We start from the raw sequence: 26,880 nt of genomic DNA, 5'->3' as shown, positions 1-26,880 counted from the left end.
AAGTTTCCTCTTTGCCTTAATAATGACATCAACTACTTTCACAGCAACAACAGCAATATTGACTGCAATTACACAGGCCTCCACTGCAGCTCCGACCTCTACATCAGCTCCTGCCTCAACAAGTACAACATTACCAACAGCTATAGGGACCTCTACTGAAGCATCGACAACTGAATTAACGACAATCACAACCCCACTCACTTCAACAACTGGTGAGTCGGAACATAGGAACAAAGTAACAGGAGTTGGCCATTCAGCCCCTCTAGCCGTACTGTGATTCAATTAAATCGTGGCTGAGTAATTTGCATAATATATGAGTTTTAACAAAACATCGAAGTTTGTCTTTAATTGACAATTCTTAGTATGTTGATCCAAGATTCCTGTTTACCTCAATAACGATATCAACCACTTTCACAGCAACAACAGAAACATCGACCGCAAGTACACAGACCTCCGCTGCAGCACAGACTTCTATCTCTGCTCCCACCCCAACAAGTACAATAACACCAACAACTACAGAGACCTCTACTGAAGCAGCGAAAACTGAATCATCGATAATCTCAACAACACCACTCACTTCAACAAGTGGTGAGTATATTAGTACACTTTTATCAGCGGTTTCATTCTGATTCCTTTCAATCTAATGCAAGTTTAGAAAGACATCCGAGAAAGAAGAACAAAATATTGTCGTGGTATGTTGTCGACTACAATTATGTAGGGGAGAATTGTGAACAAATGTCACTTGGTGCTTTGCTACTGTTACAACATGACTATATTGTTTTAATTCGTAATTTTCATTACATCAAGTGTTAATAAAATATAGTTTGTCTCTACGGCACAATTCTGAGTACATTATTCCAAGTTTCCTGTTTGCCTCAATCACGACATTAATTACTTTCACAGCAACAACAGAATTATCGACTACAAATGTACAAATCACCACTGAAGCACCGTCCTTTACATCAGCTCCGGCCATAACAAGTGCAACAGTACCAACAACTATAGGAACCTCTACTGAATCAACGACAATCACAACAACACCACTCACTTCAACAAATGGTGAGTAGGAACATAGGAACAAAAGAACAGGAGTCGGCCATTTCGCCCCTCGAGCCCGTTCCGTGACACATATATATGAGATTTAACAATACATAGAAGTGTGTCTTTAATGGTCAATTCATAGTATATTGTTCCAAGTTTCCTGTTTTCCTCAATAGCGCATTAACTACTTTCTTCACAATAACAGAAATATCGACTACAAGTGCACAGACCACTCCTGCAGCTCCGACCTCCACATCAGTTCCGGCCATAACAAGTACACCAGTATCAACAACTGCATGGAGCTCAACTGAAGCACTGCCAACTGAATCAGCAACAATCACAACAACACCATTAACTTCAGCAAGTGGTGAGTATACTCGTACACTTTTATCAGCTGTTCCAGTCTGATTCCTTTTAATCTAATGCATAATTAGTAACACAAAATGAAACAATAACAAAGTACTGTAAGGCATGTTGTCAGCTACAATAATGCAGGGAAGAATCATGTGCAAATGCCGCTTAGTGCTCTGCTGCTGTTGCAAAATGGCTACGTTGTATTAGTGAGTAATTTGCATTATTTTTGAGTCTTAAGAAAACATAGCAGCTTGACTTTAACGCGCAATTCTTAGTATTTTGTTCCAAGTTTCCTGTTTGCCTCAATAATGACATCAACTACTTTCACAGCAACAACAGCAATATCGACTGCAAGTACACAGACCCCCACTGCAGCTCCGACCTCTACATCAGCTCCTACCTCAACAAGTACAACAGCACCAACAACTATAGGGACCTCTACTCAAGCATCGACAACTGAATTAACGACAATCACAACAATACCATTCACTTCAACAACTGGTGAGTAGAAACATAGGAACAAAGTAACCGAAGTTGGCCATTCAGCCCCTCTAGCCGTACTGTGATTCAATTAAATCGTGGCTGAGTAATTTGTATTGTATACGAGTTTTAACAAAAAACATAGGAGTTTGTCTTTAATTGACAATTGTTTGTTTGTTGTTCCAAGTTTCCTGTTTACCTCAATAACGATATCAACCACTTTCATAGCAACAACAGAAACATCGACCGCAAGTACACAGACCTCCGCTGCAGCACAGACTTCTATCTCTGCGCCCACCCCAACAAGTGCAATAACACCAACAACTACAGAGACCCCTACTGAAGCAGCGATAACTGAACCAACGATAATCCCAACAACACCACTCATTTCAACAAGTGGTGAGTATATTAGTACACTTTTATCAGCGGTTTCATTCCGATTCCTTTCAATCTAATGCAAGTTTAGAAAGACATCGGAGAAAGAACAACAAAATATTGTCGTGGTATGTTGTCGACTACAATTATGCAGGGGAGAAACATATACAAATGTCACTTGGTGCTTTGCTGCTGTTACAACGTGGCGATGTTATATTACTGAATAATTTGCATCATATCAAAGTGTTAACAAAACACAGTTTGTTTTTAATGCACAAACCGTAACATGTTGATCCAAATTTCCTGTTTGCCTCAATAATGACATCAACTCTTTTGACAGCAGCAACAGAAGCGTCGACTGCAAGTACACAGACCACCACTGCAGTACTGACCTCCACACCAGTTCCCGCCTCAAAAAGTGCAACAGGAGAGACAACTACCGGGAGCTCTCCTCAAGCAATGACAACTGAATCAACAACAATCTCAACAGCACCACTCACTTCAACAACAAGTGGTGAGTATACTTGTACACTTTTATCACCATTTTCATTCTGATTCCTTTCAAATCTAATACAGGATGAGAAACACATTTGAGAAAGAACAACAAAATATTGCTGTGGTATGCTGTCAGCTACAATAATCGGGGGGAATCGTGTGCAAATGTCACTTGGTACTTTGCTGCTGTTGCAACATGGCAATATTATGTTAATGAGTAATTTCCATTACATAAAAATGTTACCAAAATATAGTTCGTCTTTAATGCACAACAACATTAACTACTTTCACAGCAACAACAGAAATGTCGACTGCAAGTACACAGGCTACCGCTGTAGCACCCACCTCTACACTAGCTCCCGCCTCAATGAATACAATGGTACCAACAACTACAGGGACCTCTACTGAAGCATTGACAAATGAATCAACGACAATCGCAACAACAAGTAATGAGTATACCAGTTTACTTTCATCAGCTGTTCCATACTGATTTCTTTCAATATAATGCAGGTTGAGAAACACATTTTCACAAAAATTGGCCATGTAGTTGATAGTGAAGAGGATAGCTGTAGACTCCAAGAAGATATCAATGGGCAGAAATGTGGCAAATGGAGTTCAACCCGGAGAAGTGTGAGGTAATGCACTTAGGGAGGGCAAACAGTCAAAGGGAATACGCAGTAAACGGGAATATATTGAGAGGGGTAGAGGAAGTGAGAGACCTTGGAGAGCATGTGCACAGGTCCCTGAAGGTGGCAGTACAGGTAGATAAGGTTGTGAAGAAGGCATACGGAATGCTCTCCGTTATTAGCAAAGGTATAGAATACGAAAGTAGGGATCTAATGATGGAACTGTCTCAAATGCCGGTAAGGCCACAGCTGGAGTATTGTGCGCAGTTCTGGTCACCACATTACAGGAAGGACGTAATTGCTCTGGAGAGAGTGCAGAGAAGATTTACAAGAATGTTGCCAGGGCTTGAAAATTGCAGCTACGAGGAGAGATTGGATAGGCTGCGGTTGTTTTCCGTGGAGCAGAGGAGGCTGAGGGGAGACTTGATTGAGATGTACAAAATTATGAGGGCCCTAGATAGAGTATACAGGAAGTACTTGTTTCCCCTAGCAGAGAGTTCAAGAACTAGAGGACATAGATTTAAGCTGATTGGCGGAAGGATTAGAGGGGACTTGAGGAAAAACTTTTTTACCCAGAGGTTGATGGGTGTATGGAGTTCCCTGCTTGAATTGGTGGTAGAGGCAGGAACCCTCAACTCTTTTAAAAAGCACCTGGACCTGCACCTAAAGTGATGTAAGCTGCAGGGCTAGAGACCGGGTGCTGGAAGGTGGGATTAGAATAGGCACCTGGTTGTTCTTCGAGCCGGCGCGGACACGATGAGCCAAATGGCCCCCTTCTGTGCTGTATCTTTTCTATGGTTCCATGGTTCTATTTGAGAAAGAACGAAAAAATATTGTCGTGGTATGTTGTCGGCACTAATTATGCAAGCGAGTAAAATGTGCAAATGTCACTTGGTGCTTTGCTGCTTTTGCAACATGGATATGTTATATTACTAAATAATTTGCATTACATCAAATAGTTAACAAAACACAGTTCATCTTTCATGCACAATTCGTAGGATGTTGTTCCAATTTTCCAGTTTGCCTCAATAACGATTTCAAATACTTTCACAGCATCAACAGAAATATCGACGACAAGTATACCACTACCAACAACTACAGTGAGCTCTATTCAAGCATTGACAACTGAATCAACAATAATCTCAACACTGCTCACTTCAACAAGTGGTGAGTATATTAGTACACTTTTATCAATGGTTTCATTCCGATTCCTTTCAATCTAATGCAAGTTTAGAAAGACATCGGAGAAAGAACAACAAAATATTGTTGTGGTATGTTGTCGACTACAATTATGCAGGGGAGAAACATATACAAATGTCACTTGGTGCTTTGCTGCTGTTGCAACATGGCGATGTTATATTACTGAATAATTTGCATCACATCAAAGTGTTAACAAAACACAGTTTGTTTTTAATGCACAAATCGTGATATGTTGATCCAAATTTCCTGTTTGCCTCAATAATGACATCAACTCTTTTGACAGCAGCAACAGAAGCGTCGACTGCAAGTACACAGACCACCACTGCAGTACTGACCTCCACACCAGTTCCCGCCTCAAAAAGTGCAACAGGAGAGACAACTACAGGGAGCTCTCCTCAAGCAATGACAACTGAATCAACAACAATCTCAACAGCACCACTCACTTCAACAACAAGTGGTGAGTATACTTGTACACTTTTATCACCATTTTCATTCTGATTCCTCTCAAATCTAATACAGGATGAGAAATACATTTGAGAAAAACCAACGAAATATTGCTGTGGTATGCTGTCAGCTACAATAATCGGGGGGAATCGTGTGCAAATGTCACTTGGTACTTTGCTGCTGTTGCAAAATGGCAATATTATGTTAATGAGTAATTTCCATTACATAAAAATGTTACTAAAATATAGTTCGTCTTTAATGCAGAATTCTTCAAATGTTGATCCAAGTTTCCTGTTTGCCTCAATAACGACATTAACTACTTTCACAGCAACAACAGAAACGTCGACTGCAAGTTCACAGGCTATCACTGTAGCACCGACCTCTACATTAGCTCCCGCCTCAATAAGCACAACGGTACCAACAACTACAGGGACCTCTACTGAAGCATCGACAAATGAATCAACGACAATCTCAACAAGTAATGAGCATATTCGTATACTTTCATGAGCTGTTCCATACTGATTCCTTTCAATATAATGCAGGTTGAGAAACACATTTTCACAAAAATTGGCTGTGTAGTTGATAGTGAAGAGGATAGCTGTAGACTCCAAGAAGATATCAATGGGTTGGTGGAATGGACAGAAAAGTGGCAAATGGAGTTCAACCCGGAGAAGTGTGAGGTAATGCACTTATGGAGGGCAAACAGTCAAAGGGAATACGCAGTAAACGGGAATATATTGAGAGGGGTAGAGGAAGTGAGAGACCTTGGAGTGCATGTGCACAGGTCCCTGAAGGTGGCAGTACAGGTAGATAAGGTTGTGAAGAAGGCATACGGAATGCTCTCTGTTATTAGCCAAGGTATAGAATTCAAAAGCAGGGATATAATGATGGAACTGTATAAAATGCTGGTAAGGCCACAGCTGAAGTATTGTGCGCAGATCTGGTCACTACATTACAGGAAGGACATAATTGCTCTGGAGAGAGTGCAGAGAAGATTTACAAGAATGTTGCCAGGGCTTGAAAATTGCAGCTACGAGGAGAGATTGGATAGGCTGCGGTTGTTTTCCGTGGAGCAGAGGAGGCTGAGGGGAGACTTGATTGAGGTGTACAAAATAATGAGGGGCCTAGATAGAGTAGACAGGAAGTACCTGGTTCCCCCAGCGGAGAGTTCAAGAACTAGAGGACATAGATTTAAGCTGACTGGCGGAAGGATTAGAGGGGACTTGAGGAAAAACTTTTTTACCCAGAGGTTGATGGGTGTATGGAGTTCCCTGCTTGAATTGGTGGTAGAGGCAGGGACCCTCAACTCTTTTAAAAAGCACCTGGACCTGCACCTAAAGTGATGTAAGCTGCAGGGCTAGGGACTGGGTGCTGGAAGGTGGGATTAGAATGGGCACCTGGTTGTTCTTCGAGCCGGCGCGGACACAATGGGCCGAATGTCCCCCTTCTGTGCTGTATCTTTTCTATGGTTCCATGGTTCTATTTGAGAAAGAACGAGAAAATATTGTCGTGGTATGTTGTCGGCTCCAATTATGCAAGCGAGTAAAATGTGCAAATATCACTTGGTGCTTTGCTGCTTTTGCAACATGGATATGTTATATTGCTAAATAATTTGCATTACATCAAATAGTTAACAAAACACAGTTCATCTTTCATACACAATTCGTAGGATGTTGTTCCAATTTTCCAGTTTGCCTCAATAACGATTTCAAATACTTTCACAGCATCAACAGAAATATCGACGACAAGTATGCCACTACCAACAACTACAGAGAGCTCCAGTCAAGCATTGACAACTGAATCAACGATAATCTTAACAACACCACTCACTTCAACAAGTGGTGAGTATATTAGTACACTTTTATCACCAGTTTCATTCTGATTCCTTTCAATCTAATGCAAGTTGAGAAACATATTTGAGAAAAAACAGCAAAATATTTCTGTGGTATGTTGTCAGCTACAATAATGCAGGGGAGAATTATGGGCAAATGTCACTTGAAGCTTTCCTGCTGTTACAACATGACTATGTTACCGAGTAATTTGCATTACATCAAAATATTAGAAAAAACATAATTCGTCTGTAATGCACAATTCTGAATATGTTATTCCAAGTTTGCTGTTTGCCTCAATAACGACATCAATTACTTTCACAGAAACAATAGAAATATCAACTACAAGTACACAGACCTCCATTGCAGCACTGACCTCTACTTCAGCTCCCGCCTCAACAAGTACAACATTACCACCAGCTACAGGGAGCTCTACTGAAGCATCGACAGCTGAATCAATGACAATTTCAACAACATCACTCACTTCAACAATAACTGGTGAGTATATCAGTACACTTTTATCAGCAGTTTCATGTTGATTCCTTTCAAGCTACTGCAGGATTAGAAACACATAATGAATAATAACAAAATATCATCATGGTATTTTATCCACTAGTTATGCAGAGGAGGATCAAGTGCAAATGTCAAATGGTGCTTTGCTGCTGTTGCAACATGGCTTTGTTATATTACTGAGTAATTAGCATTATATATGAGTTTTAACAAAAAATTGCAGTTTGTCTTTAATGTACAATTCTTAGTATGTTGTTCCAAGTTTCCTGTTTGCCTCAATAACGACAACATTTTCACAGCAACAACAGAAACATTGACTGCAAGTATACAGACCTCGACTGCAACTCCGATCTCTACATCATTTCCCACCTCAACAAGTCCAACAGCAACAACAACTACCGGGACCTCTGCTGAAGCATCGACAATTGAATCAACGACAATCTCAACAACACCACTCACTTCAACAACAAGTGGTGAGTATACTAGTACACTTTTTACTGGGCTTCAATAGTAAGTGCTTCTACCTGGTGGAAACTGAGCGGGGGCAATTAAAATAAATGGATTTCAGTTACCTCCACTGATCCCGCTTTCTTCCTGCGAGTCTCCACATTAACCTACTCTTTTAAGCAAGCAAGCAGGAAGGAAGTGGGGTCCTGTTTTAAATATGCAGACCAGATCCAATGATGTCATCAGCAACAACAGAAACACAGGCTCTGATATTTACGGGTGGGGGGAGGGTGCGGGGAGTCTGAAGAACCCAGCACGGCCGGGGACACGGAGGTCCTGCTGAATTTAACGGCAGGACCTCATTAACATTTTTTTCTTCCGTTTCCCGCCCAGCAACCGGTCAAATTGATAGCCTGGCCGGCTGCCGGGCCTAATAACCAGCGGCAGGTGGCCGCAGCCTGGGTCCCTTGGGGACAGTCTCCAGTAATCGGGAGGGGGGAAGGTTGGTGCTCAGGGCTTGTGGGGGTTTGACATCGGCCACGGTTGGGGAGAGAGAACCATCGGGGCTTAGGGGTTGTGGAGGGAGGTCGTGACCGGGGCTTGGAGAAGGAGGCCATCGGGGCTTGGCAGGGGAGTCGCCGATTACGGCGGGGGGGGGGAGGAGAGAGAGGCCGCGAATGGCAGAGGGGAGTCCAAAGGCTTCCTTGAGGAGCCGGGTGGAGTACTCCAGCTCCTCCTGGCCCACAAGGAATGCTGTAAAAGGCACTTACCTTGTGGAGCTGGCAGCACCCGTCACCCTTTCACTGCCAGGTTTACCGACCCCTGGGAAATCTGCGCAGCAACTGTAAAATTTAAATCGGGCTCCCATTTGCACTGTGGGAGCCTGATTTAAGGATGTTAATGAAGTATACACAGCGGCATACTCGGACACCTCGAAACCCTCTGCTGTAAAAACGGGGTGTTGGTGTTGTGTTTCCCCTTTTGTCATTTTTAATTCCCCCCCCTGACCTTCTCCCACCCTTCATGCGGGGCTTAGTATTGAGGCCATCGACTCACCCTGCTCATATTTGCTCCCACCTCTTACATGTCAACTTTTCCTACTAACAAAGATTGAGTATTGAGATGTCGGAAGCTTGAAGAGGACACACTGTGACACGGAATTGCCACTGCATCCCAGCATGTGTGTGAATCAATGAACTTACACTGTGCAGTTAATTTGTGTTAAAATATGAGGGTAAAAATCTCCCCACAGAAAGTGTGATGATGCTTTTGCCTCACAGGGCAAGGTCATTACTGCAATAGGGGCAGGTGCCTGCATCAGTCATGGTTCTGCAGGAGCACCCACCCAGCATAAATGATATGATTTTGGAGTAGCATCTGCTGCTCCGAGAGGGAGAACCCCAGGCCTGCCAGACCAAAGAGAAAAGTGCTGCCAGAATCTTTGGTGAAGCTCCTAAGTCAAATGCCATTCGATTAGTGGCATCCTCTTTCAGCCCAGAACAGCACCTATACCTGCTTTCTGCCGCTGGGCCTTAGGGTGGCATACCCATCAGGATCTCTGGAGAGTCCAGGAACCCCCCATATACAGCCCAACCTGAGGTTCGGACATAGAGAGGTTGTGCAGCACCCACCCCTGAGTCTGCTGTATGTGAAATGAATGGGCGGAAGGTTGGAAGAGCCGGAGTTTGCTCCAACGTTCAATCCCCCTATTGTGCCAACATCGGAATTCTATCCCACAATCACCTAATGCAGCAGCACCTACGCTTCACCATCTGTAAAGTGGGAGATTTGCAGACAAAAGACAAGGCTGACTGTCTGATGCATGAGCACTGGTGTAACAGTCTGAATGTTCTATTTTGTGCAACAGAATCATCGTCTAGTCTGACACCATTAGTAACAGAAACACCTTCTACATCTATTCAAACCTCCACATCTGCACCTGAAACAACCTCAGCAGCGTTTGTGACCTCCAGTGAAGCATCCACAACACGAACAACCAGCCTAATGACAGGTACAGACAGGAACAACTGAGAGATAATGAATAAAAGTATTGAGTAAAGTATATTTATGTCGACATTCTTTCCATTTTCTTGATCTTTTAGTCTGCGAAGTATATTTTTGTACCATCATTTGAAATGTTTTACTTTTATTTTGATTTGAAATATCCCTGATGGTTAGGAGTACAGAGAGATGGGTGGGGGGGGTAGGTGTTTCTCATGAACTGGGTGGGTGGCTTGCGAGTGGAACGCACCGGCTGGCCGCCCGATAGACCCGACGGGAGGCCTGGTGCATTTTGAGGGCTGGGTCTCTTAAGTATTGGGACCTACCTTCTTCTGGCCTGGAAGCTGGCCACTTCTTTATCATGTGGCCTGGCCAGCTTCCAGGCCAGAAGAAGGTAGGTCCACGGGGGCTCTGATCCCGAGGGAGGGAGCCAGAGCGACAGAGGCACAGGCTGGTATTATGGAGTCTGGAGGGAACGGGGCAGTAAGTTTTTCCACGCCATATTCAGGGCATTTTGAGGGCCGGGCCTCATTAGCTTTGGGTCGGCTGGCTGCGGGTAGACTTTAATAAAATTTTGAATGGAATTAAGAGGGAGACTTTTGTGGGTCTCCTCGCAGGCCCACTGCATCGCCTGGATACTATGACTATTAGAAAATCAGGCAAATTGCAGCTCATGGCTGCATAGAAAGGAAAATGGGGCCGGTACCTCTATGGGCGTGTGCTCCGATTGACTAATTTCTGTGGCTGGGCACACACCCAGAAAGATCTTCCCTAATAAGTTGTAATCCTTATTTGGATGGATTTAAATTTTTTTGAGCTTATTTTGCTTTGCACCTCTTTCTTTTATAGTGGAACCCCCCATTGTACCTGTAACAGACAAACCAGTTCAAGAAACTCAGACAAAAATTTTTAATGTAACCTTCAATGTGCTCACACTGCCATTCACACCAAGTCTACAAAATCTCAGTTCCCCACTGTACACGGCTGAATCAAGCAACATTCTTGACAAGGTAAGTATGTTATCTAAGTCATTAGGGAATAAAATGTTGTATTTCAGTGCACTTCTCATACTAAAATGTTAAATTTTAATTTCCTACAGCTCAATAATCTGTATAACAATAGCAAAATAAATTCAACATTCTCGAATTGTCGGTCTGTATCTTTCAGGTAAGAAATTAACTATTACTGTAAAAGTTCCAAGTCAAAATGAATGCACAACCTATATTAAAGTTTAAATGACCTGTATTTATTACATAACTCAAAAAAATAAAATTACATAGAGTGTAAGAAAATCCTTTACTCACTGTCCTAATCTGATGAGCTAATTCCCTAACTGCACTGTTGCAATCACCACACACCCAACCTTCGTCAATTTAACAGAACTCATCCTGCTATCTGCCTCACAGAGCAAAAGCCACCTCAAATTAACATTAGTGTGTGACTGTGATATACTTCGTACATCTTGGAATTTAGTGCTTGCTCCTAGAGAGTGATTTTGCCTCAGTAATTGAATAATGTACTTGTAGGTAAACAGGGGATGCTACAGGAACTTCTACTTTATTAGATTGCAAATAGCCTAAAATAATAGGGCAGAGACCATCTCAGGCTAGTGGGCTTGACAGAACAATGTTAATATACATGTTAATTATTATCTTAGTCAAGACTACAGAAAAAGAACAGAGATTATAAATAGCAGGAATATGTTCTTCGAGCCTCAGAGGTTAATGTAGCAGGTACACAGGATTTTGAATGAACTACCGCTGTTCAGGAATGTCCTCTTAGATGATTGGAAAATAATGGAGAACACAGAGTTCCCCATCCTCACCCATGGCTCATGAATCATGGTGTCTCCAATACAATGGGTGAACCATGTGAAGATCACCCATTTGGAAATGAAGCCTCGTTGTATATTGCTGTGTAGCAACATTTAATCTGTTGATCACAAGTACCGTGGGTGAGAGGTGGTCAGGTAACCTGACCCCAGGCCTCCACCAATGCTGACATTCTACTGAAGGGCTTCAGCAACCTGTTGTTGATATTCCTTTTGATTTTTCACTCAGTTCCTCTAAAGAGGGGAAGAAAGAAAGATAGAAAGAATGAATGAATGGTAGATCAAATTCAAGTCCTTGTGCTCCGTAAGAATCACTTTTTTGATCAAACAACTTCAATGCCACTCTGCTTCAGGAATCTAGGTCAGGGAAGCCAAGTGCAGCACATCCACTAACTTGCATTGAAGTCTGTAGTAAGCCTTCTGCCAATTAATAACCTCAACTTTTTCAATGTGTACAGTTACCTAAATGTACAGAACTGTGTAAGATCCTCATTGTATTTTCAAATGTCATGTAATGTACCATCATTCAAGAAATAATGATTATTTTCAGTTGATTTCATAAAATCTATTCTGCAAACAAATTATACAGAAACATATCTTTCTAATGTTGACAGTTATTCAGTTATTCAGTATTATGTTTAAGATTTTAAAACTAATTAACCACCTGGTATTTGTATGTGGCAGACCTGCAAGTGACGGTAACAGTACAATTGAGGCAATCTGTACTTTCATAAAGAGTGCTACTGCCCAGCAAGTTGATAAAGTTCTACTCTACCATGAATTCCAAGACAACACAAAAAACATCACCATCTTAGGAACATATTTACTGGACAGCAACAGCCTCTTCATAGATGGTATATGCTCATTTTAATCAAATATATATTTATTTTTACTTATGCTGTAAACAGTTAAATCTTTACTTTCTAGGCATTCTCTTCCCAGCTACACTGTCATCCTGCCACCACCTCTCTAGCTAGTGTAGTTCTGCCCTTCCTAATCTCCTGGTTCACCCTCACCCCTGTTTTCTGGTTCTCTGCCACTACTGATCTGCTGCCTCTCACACTCCTGATCTGTTGGCTCTCTCACCCCTGGTCTGTTGACCCTTGTTCTTGTCCTACTGGCTCTTGCTCACTCATCCCTAGTCTGTTGGCTCTTGCTCACTCATCCTTGATCTGCTGGCTCTTGCTCATTCATTTCAGGGCTGTTGGCTCTTGCTCACTCATCCCTGGTCTGCTGCTCTTGCTCACTCACCCCTGGTCTGCTGCCTCTCATTCACCCCTGATCTGTGAACTCTCTCTTGCTCTTGGTGTGCTGGCTCTTACTCATCCCTGGTCTGCTGCTCTTGCTTACTCACCCCTGGTCTGCTGCCTCTCATTCACCCCTGATCTGTGAACTCTCTCTTGCTCTTGGTGTGCTGGCTCTTACTCATTATTGGTCTGCCGGCTCTTGCTTATTCATTCCTAAATCAAAGAGATAAAATAGCTAAAACACAGTTATTGTAACATTCATTTTTAAGTGGAATCCTGAGTGTAAGACATTTTAGCATTTTGAAACACTCAATTTCTTAAAAAATGTGAAACATCTTACCCAAGCCATCACATGTATCTGACTCTGGTAACATAATTTATATCAAACTCATGTAATTAATTCCAGTTTTAAAGGAAAGCATTTTAACTAGCTTCATTCATCCTTTCCAACTATATTTATTTTTTCAGGTTACCACGAATCAGCTGCTTTAACCAGTAAGTACGATCATTATTTCTCTGTTCAGTTAATATTGCCCTTTAATAACGCTACAAAGGTAATATTGAATTACAACAGCCTGACCTGAGACAAGGATCATATGGGGAAGATTTCCTTTGTGTGTTAGACATAGTGAAATCATATGCACATTCTTTAGAGATTTGTTTAGGATTACGTTACAACTAATACATGCTCCTTATATTTAATTGGATGCTAAAATATGACTGATGTCCAGGACTTGTAAAATGTATTGGTTGAAAACACATTGTAAAAACTTTTAAAACTCAGAAATAACAATTCCAGTTGCTGAAAGGTCTGGTGAGTGGGATAAATGATCATCCAGTCAGTATCACCAGTGACTACACTAAGCAGGCAGCTTTTTAACTCAGGTGCCTGTTTATTTATTACAATCACTACATTGTAACTGTGAGTATTATACAAAGTCATTCCTTTCTTTATTGAAAAAAGAACCATCTAATAATGATATCCAGAAAATTCTACATCTCAATTTACTGATCAGATACGAAAAATCTACTTAGTTAAATCCCCTATGTAATAAAATGCAATCTACTTCTGGGTTATGTATGAAATGAATTTGTGCAGAAAAGTAATTATCAAACACAACTGTCCTTCTGGTCATATTCCCCAGTTGGTCAGTGACAGGTGCAGGAGGAGATAGGTCATGAGATGATACAGTGGAATATTAGTGTACGAATGTTTAACATGCTCATCTGAAACTTCTCTCTACTATTTTAGCAGAGATATTAACCCTTTCAAAATAAATGGGTTTTAATGTCTCTGCTAAAATATCAAACAGTGGAATTTCAGGTGAATGAAGTGAGGAAGAAGAGAATGGAATGATATGGGGGCTGAGTGGGAAGATGTAATTAGAATGAGAACAGGCTCGTGTGGAGTATAAACAACATAGACCAGTTGGGCTGAATGGCCTGTTTCTGTGCTGTACATTCTATGTAATTTACCGCATTGAGCATTCGTACACTAATATCCCAGGGCATCATTTCAGAGCCATTGTTTTTAAGTAAATAAATCAAAGTATCAACTTTATAGATTTGCATAATAACGCTTACATTCAAGTGAGAAAACAACATTTTCTCTCAAGGGGCCTTAGAAGCTACATAGAAAATAAGATTCAAATGCCACCACAAAGTCCATTCTGTGATCAGACAGTGGGCACTCAGACTGGCTGTATCTGAAAGTTAAACTAGTTAACATCACCAACAAACAGACTATATCAACTTGTGCCCAGTGCTGCAGGTAGCAAAATGTAAGCATGGACAGCTCCTGTATCCTTAAGCAGCAAAGTAGCAGGCTACACCACAATGGTAAATTAGTGGATGCACTGCTGAAAGTGGTATCTTTCCTCACTTTCAAAGCAGCTTTCAGATATCAGCAATGGTTTCACGCAACTCCCAAGGCTCAAACCTCTCAATCTTTCTTTCTGTTAATTCAGATAATTTTGAGCATGTTCATATGTCGTGCTCCTAGACAAAAATTTCATGTGCATGAGAGGTCTCAATGGTGAGTATTACTGCACCAAAGGGAACCAAGTAAAAACCTTATTATTATTCTTGTAGCCCTATCTACAACCCATGTTCCCTTTGAGCGCAGCTCCCTGTTGGGAAGATGTGATTAATGAATTAACTGACATGTACCTTCCAGTGGATGTCAAGCTAATTAAAACAACCTATAATTATTACTCTAATCACTACTCTGTAGCTTTACAACCCCTCTTAGTATATAAAACATGAAGTGGTATAGATAAGGTAAAGCCAGAATATTACTTCAAAGTAAACCAGACAACATGAATGGAAATTAGTAAAAAGTTAAATTAGAAAAGGAAAAGCATCAAAGAGTAATAAATATTTAGAAGAATCTACCAGACAAGGCAGTAGAGACAAAAGCAGTGGTGATGGTCAAAATACAGCTGGATGTTAAGTTCGGAGAGCAGGGCTCTGGAAGAAACAACTTTGATGACTGCATGGTCTTTAGTTGTCCCTGATATTCCTTGTCCTCTCAGCTTCACAGCACATAAACAGTATGAGATTGCCCTGGCACATCTTTCATTTATGTTGGTTGTATCTACTTAACAATAATGAAAAATTACATTTGCAAGAATACTCTAGCAATCACCAACTTCGGTTTCAATCAGAACAAAACAGACTTCTTCAAATAAATTCACTGACTCAATGGGGAAACTTATTCAAGAGTATCTTATCTTCTGTGAGGGAACTAAAGCAGTAATACAGTGCTGTTAATTTACAGGCAGATTGGAAATATTCACTCACATTTTCGCTTACCTTGACTCCAAAGAAGAAATGTTGCAAATATAGAGACGCTGATATTTGTTGTATTCTCAGTCTAATGTTCTTCTAATGTCTCCTGATAGCGATACCACCAACTGTGACCACAACACAAACTCCAAGCCTCGAAGTGAAACCCATTGAATTCAACGTGACCTTTGTTATCACGAACTTAGAGTTTACACAAAGTCTACAAGATTCCAGTTCCTTGTTGTACAATTCTGCATCAAATATTATTTCCCACCAGGTAACCAATATATTATACTAATAATTATTACTTTCCAGATAAGTTAATGTTGATTAAAGAAGATGATTAACTGAAATATTTTACTACCATTGAGAGCTTCTCCCTCTAACACTGTGATTGTGAATTTATTGCAGCTCAATGACCTCTACAACAAGAGCAAGATTACTGCAATGTTTTCAAGTTGCAAAGTTATTTCCTTCAGGTGAGTGATATCAGTGCTATTTACTGAAAATCTGTGTCGAGATTAATTGAAAATAAAAACCTGCATTGTTTATGGGTGAGAAGGTAATAATTCCTTGAACAACGTAAAAAAAAGTTTGCAATTGTTAGTAACTGTACAACGTACCACTCACAAACAAATGCTGTACGTACCGTTGAATGTCCCATGATTAGATTGATTTCTGGGATGAGAGGGTTGTCAAATGAGGAGAGGTTGTGTAGAATGGGCCTATACTCTGGAGTTTAGAAGAATGAGAGGCAATCTCATTGAAACATACAAGATTCTGAGAGGTCTTGACAGGGTAGATGCTGAGAGGTTGTTTCCCCTGGCTGGAGTGTCTGGAACTAGGGGGCACAGTCTCAAGATAAGGGGTTGGCCATTTAAGACTGAGATGAGGAGGAATTTCTTCACTCAGAGGGTTGTGAATCTTTGGAATTCTCTACCCCAGAGGGCTGTGGATGCTCAGTCGTTGAGTATATTTAAGGCTGAGATAGATCGATTTTTGGACTCTAGGGGAATCAAGGGATATGGAGATCGGGCGGGACAGTAGAGTTGAGGCCGAAGATCAGCCATGATCTTAATGAATGGCGAGGCAGGCTTGAGGGGACGTATGGCCTACTTCTACTCCTATTTCTTATGTTCTTATGATGCTGTTTGAAATGTACCAGTGTAAAACAAATATAAATCACAATCACTGGTTAGACCTCAGCTAGAGTATTGTGTCCATTTCTGGGTACCACACTTTAGAAAGGATGTCAAGGCCTTGGAAAGGGTGCAGAGGAGATTTACTAGAATGGTATCATTTCAGTTGTCTGGAGAGATTAGAGTAGCTGGGATCGTTCTCCTTAGATTTCACAGAGGTGTTCATAATTATGAGGGGTTATGATAGAGTAGACTGTTTCCACTGGCAGGAGGATCGGTAACCAGAGAACGCAGATTTAAAATAATTGGCAAAAAGGCCAGGGGGAGATGAGGAGAATTTTTTTTTACTCAGCGAGTTGTTATGATCTGCAATGCATTGCCTAAAAGGGAGGTGGATGCAGATTCAATAGTAACTTTCAAAAGGGAAAAATTGAACATCTGTATTTCTGCTCAGTTTGATTCAAGCCTTGATGTGGAGATGCCGGTGATGGACTGGGGTTGACAAATGTAAAAAATCTTACAACACCAGGTTATAGTCCAACAATTTTATTTGAAAATCACAAGCTTTCGGAGATTATCTCCTTCGTCAGGTGAGTGACTCACCTGACGAAGGAGATAATCTCCGAAAGCTTGTGATTTTCAAATAAAATTGTTGGACTATAACCTGGTGTTGTAAGATTCTTTACAATATTAAACCTCATCAGTGTTAGTTTCAAGATTATTTAAAAATTTAGTAAAAATACTTAACATTGCAATAATGTTAAAATGGTTAAAATTTCCTGTTAGTCTACAGAATTCTGGTTGCTGGTTCTGTGTTCAAATCATTATTATTGAAATTGAACATCTACTTTTTATGTTTGATGTCTATTAAAATTTCTACTGCTGTAAACAGCACAGATTTCCTGTAGCTCACCAAACAGCAGATTTGTTTGGGGTGTGAGATTTAAATTGTTACATAGATTAGTAGGGGAGATTTTCCTGAGCACAGACCCAAGAAAATCTCCTGTAATAGGCAACTGATCCAATTAATGTGTTTACTGAAGATTAAAGTTTATATTGTTTTGAGCAATATTTGTCTCATACATTTGAGAATTTGTAATTTCTATGTTCCATGTCAGCCTATAAAAGATGACATAGAATGTGCTGTCTTTAATAGACTCCCATTAAAACACTGAGCAAGCTGGTCCTTGTATGTGTTTATTGGTACGTGTGGATGATGCTCTTCTGACGCTGAGTGTGAAGCACATTGGTGAGGCAGAGTAAGGGGAGGTTTCCTCTGCATCTAACTGTGCTTGAACCTGAAATGGGTATTTGAATGGAAGGTGTTCCATTCCCCAGTACTAAAGTCCCTCAACTTGAGCACAAACATGACATAGATAAAAAGTTATTAATTAATGAACTGTACGACTCTGAAACTATGAATAGTACAGTGATAGTAAATTGTGTGATATGTGTCACAAACAAAAATTATTCTTACACGTAAATAGAGCAACAATTAGGTGTTACGATTTCTGACTTTTTTTACACACGTTCTGAATGTATACCTTTACTCTACACTTTCTGGAAGCTCAGATAATAAATGATTTGACAGTGTTCACGCAACATTTGGATGTTCCTCAAGTGACCTATTTTTCTGTCGCTGAAAGTGTTCGGATGTTACACGTGTGCTCAAATGACAACATGGATGGAGTTAATGGTACCCTATGTCCCAGAAATGTATTGAAAAACACTGATAGCCTCTTCTGTGCTTGTAAGCTGGCACTGATTTTAATACATTCATCAGCAGGTCAATTTGTGACCAGGGTGATGTAGTTGTGAATCACAAACTTATTGATCTTTGCTGAGACTCCTGCCATTTCCTGGAAGGAGCCTGTGGCAAAAACATTCAATGGCATTGCCGCTATTACAACTCCCGGCCGCAGAATCTGTGCTGAGGCCATTGTTAGTCGCCAGAAACATAAATGATTTGGACTCAGAAACTGGAGGTATGGTTTCAAAATTTGCAGTTGATAGCAAATTTGTGGGTAAAGGACTGCACCAAAATACAGGAAAATGTAAACAGGGTTACAGAGTGGTCAGATAAATGGCAAACTAAATTCAATACAGCCAAGCGTGAGGTGGTTTATATTGCTAAGAGGAATAAGGAGGTCACATATTCCTTGCAAGATAAGAAACTCAGTGGGGTAGAGGGGCAAAAGGATCTGAAAATACAGATACATAAATCATTATAGGTGGCAACACAATTTGTACAAACAAATTACTGGGGCTCATTTCTAAAGGAATCGAATACAGAAGCAGGGAGGAAATGTTAGAATGATATAAAACCTTTTTAGACCACACTTGGAGTACTGAGTGCAATTCTGCTCTTCATATCATAAAAAAAGGATAATGAAACACTGGAGAAAGTGCAGTAAAGATTTATCAGAATGTTAACAGAATTTAGAGGCTGCAACTATCAGGAAGGATTGAGCAGGTTGGAGCTCGTTCCTCTGGAAAAGGGAAGACTAAGAGGAGATCTGATAGATGTCTTTAAAATTATGAACGGTTTTGATAGGGTGGATATGGAGAGACCGTTGTCACTTGTGGGTGAGTCCAAAGCAATGGAACATAAATAGAAGATAATCATTAATAGATCAAATAAAGAATTTAGGAAAAATTTCTTATACAGAGAGTAGTGAGAAGTTGGAACTTGCTGCCACATGGTCTGCTTTAAGCAGATAGCAATGTTGTATTTAAAGGCAGGCTTGATGTATACATGAGGAAGAAGGGAAAAGAGGGATATGGGTGCAGGGTCGGAGGAGGTAATTAGAGTGGATGAGGCCTGTGTGGAGTAAGAACATTGACATATACCAGCTGGGCCAAATGGCATGTTTCTCTGCTGTAGATTCTAAGTAATTCTATGTACAAAGACTAATATTGCTCCTGAGCTGCGGGTCTGCTTCCTGCAGAAGGCACAATTGATCTATGACTTCTATAGGCTTCTCACACATTGATCCTCAATGACCTTGGATAGTGGGTTCTCATAGTCCTCCCACTATGGCTTCAGACCTCCCTGGCTATTTATGACTCTTCCTCAAATATATCCAAGAAAACAAGATTTCCTGATACACCAACGCTACTATAAAGACAGAAACAGCTAAGTCACTATTTATAAATCTGTCATGATCTGTTCCAGGCTGGAACTCTGCCAATTCTCTCGACTGGTTTAATGCCACTTTTACAGCATGCATCCTTAATACAAAGCGGGTGATATGGGAAGTATGAATGATTTTGCACAGTCACATTGAATTGCTGTTTACAAACCATCAATGAGCCAAATACCTGTTATCAGCTCTCCGTGTTAATTTGCGTTAAACAGATTTGGTTCTGGGAGGAATTTTGGGAACATAGGCAAAAATGTACTGATGCTCTGTCAATATAAACACACCAGTGGTACGGACACTGGTGGCATTATTTTAAACAAATGAATCACTGAGCAAAAAAATTTATCAGGACTACATTCGATATTCAAATGTTGAAGTCACTCTGCATGATTAATCCCATAAACGGATTCAAACCAGTTCACTATAACACACAGCTGGCATACATATTAGCTGTAACACATTGAGAAATTTCACCCCCACTATTTAAAATTAATACACAGGGAAGTATCAAAGCTGCTAAATAGGATTTCAAAATAATGTTTTCTGATTCACTTAATTGTGTATCCGTCTACTTTACAGCCCGGCAAATATTGATGGCACCAGTGTGTATGCAGTCTGCACTTTCAGAAATGATTCTGCTCCAAAGGAGGTTAATAAAGTTACTGTGTACCACGAGTTCAGAGACAACACGAAGAACATCACTGCTTTCGGAGCATATTTACTGGATAATGACAGCCTCTATGTGAATGGTATTTAGCATTTGAAGGAGATATTCTGTTCTGTTAGATTTCATTTTATCAACTTGAATGTGTTAACATGATCAAATTGAGGACAATTAAACCAAATCAATTAATTTTATCCCAATATTTTATGATTACTTTCCACCTGACTCATTTTATAGAAGACACATGTTTTTGATTTTTCAGGTTATCATGAATCCGTTCCTTCACCCAGTGAGTATGGTTTATGTTTCTGTGTTTCCTTAACATTTCCTTTTATTGCAGTGGGTAATAACAAAGGAAATTCTTTATTAAACCCTATTTATATATTGTCAAATACACCCACCTTATTGGAGGTGCAATGCTTCCCATTTAGAGCTGTTGCATCATTATTTTTCTATTTGACCATTAAGGTAAATTCTGAAATTGAGAATGTTTGAAGTTTTAACCAGAGATTCTGTGAGTGCTATATCATCCTATCTCCTTAATGTGAGGCATGTTAATAGACTGACACTGAAGCTGCAAGTAACTGGAACAGGAGCTGATAGTTCTTGGAATTAGACCTGTGGTCCAAATTTAAAAATAAGCAGAAGACTCCAAGTCAGTCACAGACTTAACAAAATCAGGAGAATTTTCAACACAAAGAAGCAGTCAATTACATGATCACTGGTTGGGCAGTTTCTGTCCCGATCATGTACATGATAGAAAAAGTTGTTGGACAATCCTTTCCGTCTCACCCCACCTCAAAAACTTCTAACACTGGCTTGAAATATTCTGCTGTGGTTTCGATATTCATAGTTTATTTTGCTGTCACTTTGTGTAATACAAATGATGCCGTCACAGAGATTTTTTATTCTCAGTTTAATATTTTTCTAATTTTTCTTAACAGCACTATCACCAATTGTGAGCACAACTGATTTTAATGTGACCTTCATTATAACTAACTTGGCCCTGACAGCAAGTCTACAAGATTCCAGTTCTGAACTGTACAAATCTGCATCACATATTATTGCTTCTCAGGTCAGATGACAATTTAAGAATTATTACAAACATATATTTTAATTAATTATGTTATTTTCTCTAAAACTGTAAACTGTTTCTTTCCTTCAGTTGAACGAGCTGTTTACTAACAGTGATATCAACAGAACATTCTCAAGCTGCAGAGTTGTCAATTTCAGGTAAGAAATGTTGACATTAAATCTAATCAGCATTTCTTTCAAGATTGTTTATAAGTTTAGTAAAAATACTTAACATTGCAAAAATGTTAAAATTTCCAGGTTTCTGCAGAATTGAGATTGTTGTTTCTGTGCTCAACTCATTAATATTATTGAAGTGCAATTTATTTTTCTGTTAAATGTATATTAAAATTCCTGCTGCTATAAGGAGTGAGGATTTCCTGTAGCTCACCAAACAGTTGATTATTTGGGGTGTGAGATTTAAATCATTGAATAGATTAATAGGAGAGATTTTCCGAGCACAAGCCTAGGGAAATTTTCTGTAATAGGTAACTGATCCAGTTGATGTGTTTACTGAAGATAAATTGTTTTGAGCAATATCTGTCCAATAGATTTGAGAATTTGTAATTTTTATCTTCCTTGTCAGCCTATAAAAGATGACATAGAGTGTGCTTTCTTTAATCGACTCCCTTTAAAACGCTGAGCAAGCTGCTCCTTGTAGTGGGACATGTGGATGATGCTCTTCGGATGTTGGATTTGAGGCATATTTGTGGGCAGAGTAAAGGGAGGTTTTCTGTGCATCTAAGTGTGCTATACCTGACCTGGGAGTGATTGAAAGAGATAGTGTGTGCTTAAAATTGTAGATGTTCCATTGCCCAGTACTAAATGCCTCAACTTGAAACAAAAGTGACACAGAAGTAAATAGTTAAAATGTGAAGAATTCGCAAACTCTAAGAGGCTGGAGCCAAGAAAAATGCAGTGATTATATTAACCTTGTGTGATCTGTGTTGAAAACAGAAAAGTAATCAGGTTGAAATTATTCTTGCGCTCAGGCAGTATATTAAATTAGGGTTATAATTTCTGCCAATTTTTTTTACACATTCTCGGGAATGTGTAGCTTTACTCAGCACACTTTCTGAAAGGTTAGTCGCACTGCAATTCACTTAAATAAACACAGAACAGAGCAGGGAATTGGAAAACACGTGATGAACTGGCTAAACAGCAACTTAACTGGTATAATTAGTGCAGGGTTGGCAAGTCCAACTGTGAAGTGTACAATTTCTGGAAGGAATGGAGAGAGCTTGCAGAAAGGGTGAATCAAGATTTAGAGAACATGAGTTCCAGATCTTGAAGTCACACCAAATGCTCTCCATACAGCAGAGCATAAACCATCAATGCCTACAAAGTGAAGCAAGCATGTGAGACTATTACTCAGAAGATCACACGGTAAGGGATATTGGAAAGATATCTGGTAGAAGGGGGTCATAGGTTAGAAACAGTGCCAAGGTCAAAAGAAGAATGAGAATGAATAAATATAGCCTGCCATACCTGGAGGCTTCCACTGTTGACAATCATTACAGATGCCAGGGAAGTTTACAAGTACTTTAATTCATCAATGTAGTGACCTATTGCCAAGGCATCACAAAAGGAAGTAATGATGATGGCTGAGATGTAGTACAGCAGGCTAAAACAAATCACCAAAAAGATGCAGCTCAGAAAGATTAAAGACTGACTATAATTATTCATATATACGATGGACTTAGTCAGCTTTCAAACATCATCACAAAGGTTCTACACAAGGTCATGAAACAGTAGAGCTACCGCTAATACACCACACAGAATTTTTCTGCAGTCACCGCATGTTTGCCTTTTCTTTTCAAAAAAAAGGGCTGCCCTCCAACAGCAGGCACAGAGAGCAGATGGGCGGGATTGTGGGACTCAGCAGGCCAAAACTTTCAATCCCTTTCAAAGATGCTTATCTAATGGGGCAAGCTATCAATTGGAGGATACTCATCAAACAATTGCCTCCTTCCAGAGCACAATGCAAACAGTCAGTGTTGAAGTGGGAGGTGTTGTTTAGCAAGAGTTCTCAGCTGACATTCATTTTAGCCCCAGTATCATAAATTGATGCCCACAAGAGCACGGGAGTTTATGTCTGCTAACCTGATTTCAACATAATGTTTTCTAATTCATTTAATTAAATATTTGTTTATTTTACAGCCCAGCAAATGTTGGTAGCACCAGTGTGTACACAGTCTGCACGTTCCGAAATGATTCTACTCCTCAGGAGGTTGATAAAGTTACTGTGTACCAGGAGTTCAGAGACAACACAAAGAACATCTCCACCTTAGGAATATATTCACTGGACAATAACAGCCTCTACGTAAACGGTATTTAGCATTTAAAGGAGCTATTTTGTTCCATTAGATTTCATTCTATCTAATTGAATAATTTAATCCAATTGAATCGAAGAGATTTCAAGCAAACACAATAATTTTATTCCACTATTTAATAGTGATTTTCCACCTGGCTCATTTGATAGAAAACACATGTTTTTGATTTTTCAGGTTACCATGAATCAGCTCGTTTACCCAGTGAGTATGGTTTTTGTTTCTGTGTTTGATTAATATTTCTTTTCCTTACAATAGGTAACAAATACAGCAAGTTCTTTACTAATCATCATTTGTATACAATAAAATACACCCACCTTATTAGGGGTGCGGTCTACTGTTCAGAGCTAGTCGATTGGTGATGAAATATCCAGTTGTTTAGTATTCGAGCACAAATATAATCCTGGAAGTGTGTTTTCGAAGCAGGATCAGGAGCTGGGAGCTAATGGATGCTACCTGTGCAGATCAGATGCTTCTTTATATTTGGCATATTTTTTCAGTAGGCACATAAAATTATACCATAGAATTACACAGAATTTACAGTACAGAAACAGGCCATTCAGCCCAACTGGTTTGTTCTAGTGTTTATGCTCATTATTTTTTAATGCAAAGTGGTATTAAATATTGCAAACTCGGAGACTAATTATTAGTGCAGTCACCAATGATGTTAGACTCTTGCCAATTTATTTCTGGTGCGTTCTCGTGAATAATCCTCATGACCTCCCTTTAGACTATTATCAGTAGTACCCCATATAATGTTTGCAAGCTAATTGAGTCATGGTTATTGATTATTGGGCTCTTTGTTGCTCATCCTCCAGTCCTCAGGTACAGCTTCAATGTTTTTACAGCTCCTCAAAACATTCACCAAAACTTTGCCTGTTTCATAATTTCTTTGAAAATTCTCAGATGTATCAAATGAGGCTCAGATGCCTTGTAGACATTCAGGAATATATTTTCTTTTGCTGCAATGACAGCAGACCTTTGGTGGGGGGCAGGACATCTGTCCACCCTATACCTGCTTCCCTAGCTCCAGATAATGGAATAATTTGGCAGGGTCTGGCTACAATTCCAATGAAAGTGGGTCATTTGCCTCAGCCAGAGCATGGGTAATTACTGTGGTGTCTGGTCTGCGATCTATTGCAATAGCCAAAGCAGTCCTTTAATTTTTTAATCCCCTCTAGCAGCCCATTACAACATGCCTCACATGTTCTTGTTTTTTTCCATCTAAGTAGAGTACATCCACCCATATTGGATGAATGTCACCTCTGGGAGAAAATCACGGAAGTGGCATTGGTTGGCGGGCAGTTTGGCTCCCTGACTGACCATGTTCTACCGCCTACCCACGTTACGCCTCTTTACCAGCATAAGTGAAGAGGAAATTTGGCCTCTTACTTCTTTAAATTGCTTCTTAAAACATGTTCTGCTGATGTTTCATGCAGCTTCAAGAGGCTAAGGGAATTCTATGCCCTGGAGCAGTTTGTGGTTTTATAAATAGACTGTGCAGACTTGTCCGTGACTGAGGTACTTGGACCTTAATGGAATGCCAAAAAGAAGTCATATTTATTTATTAGCTGATTGAATGACTGACTGTGTTTGCAAAGATTTATAGATACCATTCTTTAAAAATTATCCTACTTCCTAGTTGCTTTAATACAACCAGAAATGAACAATCATGCAGCTTATAGTGATTTTTTTTTGTAAATCGCAGCACTCTCATTATTAGAAAAAAGAACTCTGTGTGAATGTTTGTATGTGTGTGTTCATGTGACTATTTGTATATGTGGGTACATACAGAAATATCAAAAATAAGTCATGCTACTTGCTAAAATAAGCAATAACTAAGGTGTCCAACTTTAAAATAAAGCAAAATCCATTTTTTAACTTTAGCTAAGTGCATTTCAGAAAGTTTGCTTTTCTCACATTCCCAATGTAACCGATGGATTAATTGAAAACGGATTTGTAACAAGATCGCATTTTGCAAGATAATGCTACAGACCAGAGGTTAATGGGGAAGATCTGATTTTAGAGACTCAGCCATTTATTTCAAGTGCAATTGGTGAAGTTAGGAAATGTTTTATTACATAAAGCCTTATGTCTGTTGCATTCCCCGTGTAACTATTTATTCTCCTTTCCTTGTAGCTGAAGAACCCATTGTGGTAGTGACACTACAACCGAATGAGGGGTCAAGACCCATTGATTTTAATGTCACTTTCACTATAAGTAATTTGACATTCACACCAGATTTACAAAATATTACTTCCCCTGAGTATACATCTACATCAAGCAATGTTATTAATTCGGTAAGTCTATACTGGAATTATATATTATTGATTGATACAAATCAGAATGTATTGATAGTGTATTGATGCTCCTCTCTCTAAAACATTCACCGTTGATTTTTTTTTGTAGCTCAACAACCTGTACAGAAAGAGCAAGATAAAGAAAACATTCTCAAATTGTAAACTCGTATCTTTCAGGTAAGACTAATTTCTATTGACTGCTCATTGTCTGCATCAAAATATTTCTATAGAAACATATTTTGAGGACTGTGATGCCTTTACCAAATATCTTAATTTGCTTGAAAGAAAAACAGAAAATGCTGGAAACATTCAGCAGGTCAGTCAAATGAGGCGCCTGTGTCAGAAGAGGAAGATATTACAGATGAAGAGTATTTAAAAAGAACACACACATACACCCACCCACACACACACACACACACACACACACACACACTTAACATGAAGGCACAATGAGAAAGATATAAGAAATTAAAGACATTTACAAGATACATTTAAGGTCTGAAATTATTAAAGTCAATATTAAGGCTAGAGAGCTGCAAAATGCCCAAGGGGAAGAAAAGTTGTAG

At 39.7% G+C, this 26,880-nt stretch overlaps 1 protein-coding gene across 7 annotated transcripts in view; it reads left to right on the top strand.

Moving 5' to 3' along the window:
- The window catches only part of LOC137299479 (mucin-2-like), a 61,165-nt gene that overhangs the window by 20,871 nt on the left and 13,414 nt on the right, over positions 1 to 26,880 (top strand). For 5 of the 7 annotated variants that reach the window (XM_067968243.1, XM_067968244.1, XM_067968245.1 and 2 more), the window contains exons 36-64: positions 45 to 212; positions 418 to 588; positions 904 to 1,059; positions 1,247 to 1,408; positions 1,726 to 1,896; positions 2,104 to 2,274; positions 2,591 to 2,764; positions 3,039 to 3,191; positions 4,425 to 4,538; positions 4,855 to 5,028; positions 5,344 to 5,493; positions 6,740 to 6,856; positions 7,169 to 7,342; positions 7,654 to 7,827; positions 9,669 to 9,812; positions 10,652 to 10,812; positions 10,902 to 10,969; positions 12,318 to 12,487; positions 13,349 to 13,375; positions 15,784 to 15,944; positions 16,079 to 16,146; positions 20,529 to 20,698; positions 20,876 to 20,902; positions 21,558 to 21,688; positions 21,779 to 21,846; positions 23,845 to 24,014; positions 24,192 to 24,218; positions 26,154 to 26,314; positions 26,424 to 26,491. In XM_067968243.1, the coding sequence (XP_067824344.1) occupies positions 45 to 212; positions 418 to 588; positions 904 to 1,059; positions 1,247 to 1,408; positions 1,726 to 1,896; positions 2,104 to 2,274; positions 2,591 to 2,764; positions 3,039 to 3,191; positions 4,425 to 4,538; positions 4,855 to 5,028; positions 5,344 to 5,493; positions 6,740 to 6,856; positions 7,169 to 7,342; positions 7,654 to 7,827; positions 9,669 to 9,812; positions 10,652 to 10,812; positions 10,902 to 10,969; positions 12,318 to 12,487; positions 13,349 to 13,375; positions 15,784 to 15,944; positions 16,079 to 16,146; positions 20,529 to 20,698; positions 20,876 to 20,902; positions 21,558 to 21,688; positions 21,779 to 21,846; positions 23,845 to 24,014; positions 24,192 to 24,218; positions 26,154 to 26,314; positions 26,424 to 26,491 (3,850 nt within the window). The remainder of the gene's footprint in view (positions 1 to 44; positions 213 to 417; positions 589 to 903; positions 1,060 to 1,246; positions 1,409 to 1,725; positions 1,897 to 2,103; positions 2,275 to 2,590; positions 2,765 to 3,038; positions 3,192 to 4,424; positions 4,539 to 4,854; positions 5,029 to 5,343; positions 5,494 to 6,739; positions 6,857 to 7,168; positions 7,343 to 7,653; positions 7,828 to 9,668; positions 9,813 to 10,651; positions 10,813 to 10,901; positions 10,970 to 12,317; positions 12,488 to 13,348; positions 13,376 to 15,783; positions 15,945 to 16,078; positions 16,147 to 20,528; positions 20,699 to 20,875; positions 20,903 to 21,557; positions 21,689 to 21,778; positions 21,847 to 23,844; positions 24,015 to 24,191; positions 24,219 to 26,153; positions 26,315 to 26,423; positions 26,492 to 26,880) is intronic. The other 2 variants (XM_067968241.1, XM_067968242.1) reach the window with 2 other exon arrangements.

Source organism: Heptranchias perlo, chromosome 29, assembly GCF_035084215.1.
Source record: "Heptranchias perlo isolate sHepPer1 chromosome 29, sHepPer1.hap1, whole genome shotgun sequence".
Classification (NCBI taxonomy): Eukaryota; Metazoa; Chordata; class Chondrichthyes; order Hexanchiformes; family Hexanchidae; genus Heptranchias; species Heptranchias perlo.
The sequence above is the reverse complement of the archived record's forward strand: the minus strand, read 5'-3'. Positions and strand labels throughout refer to the sequence as shown.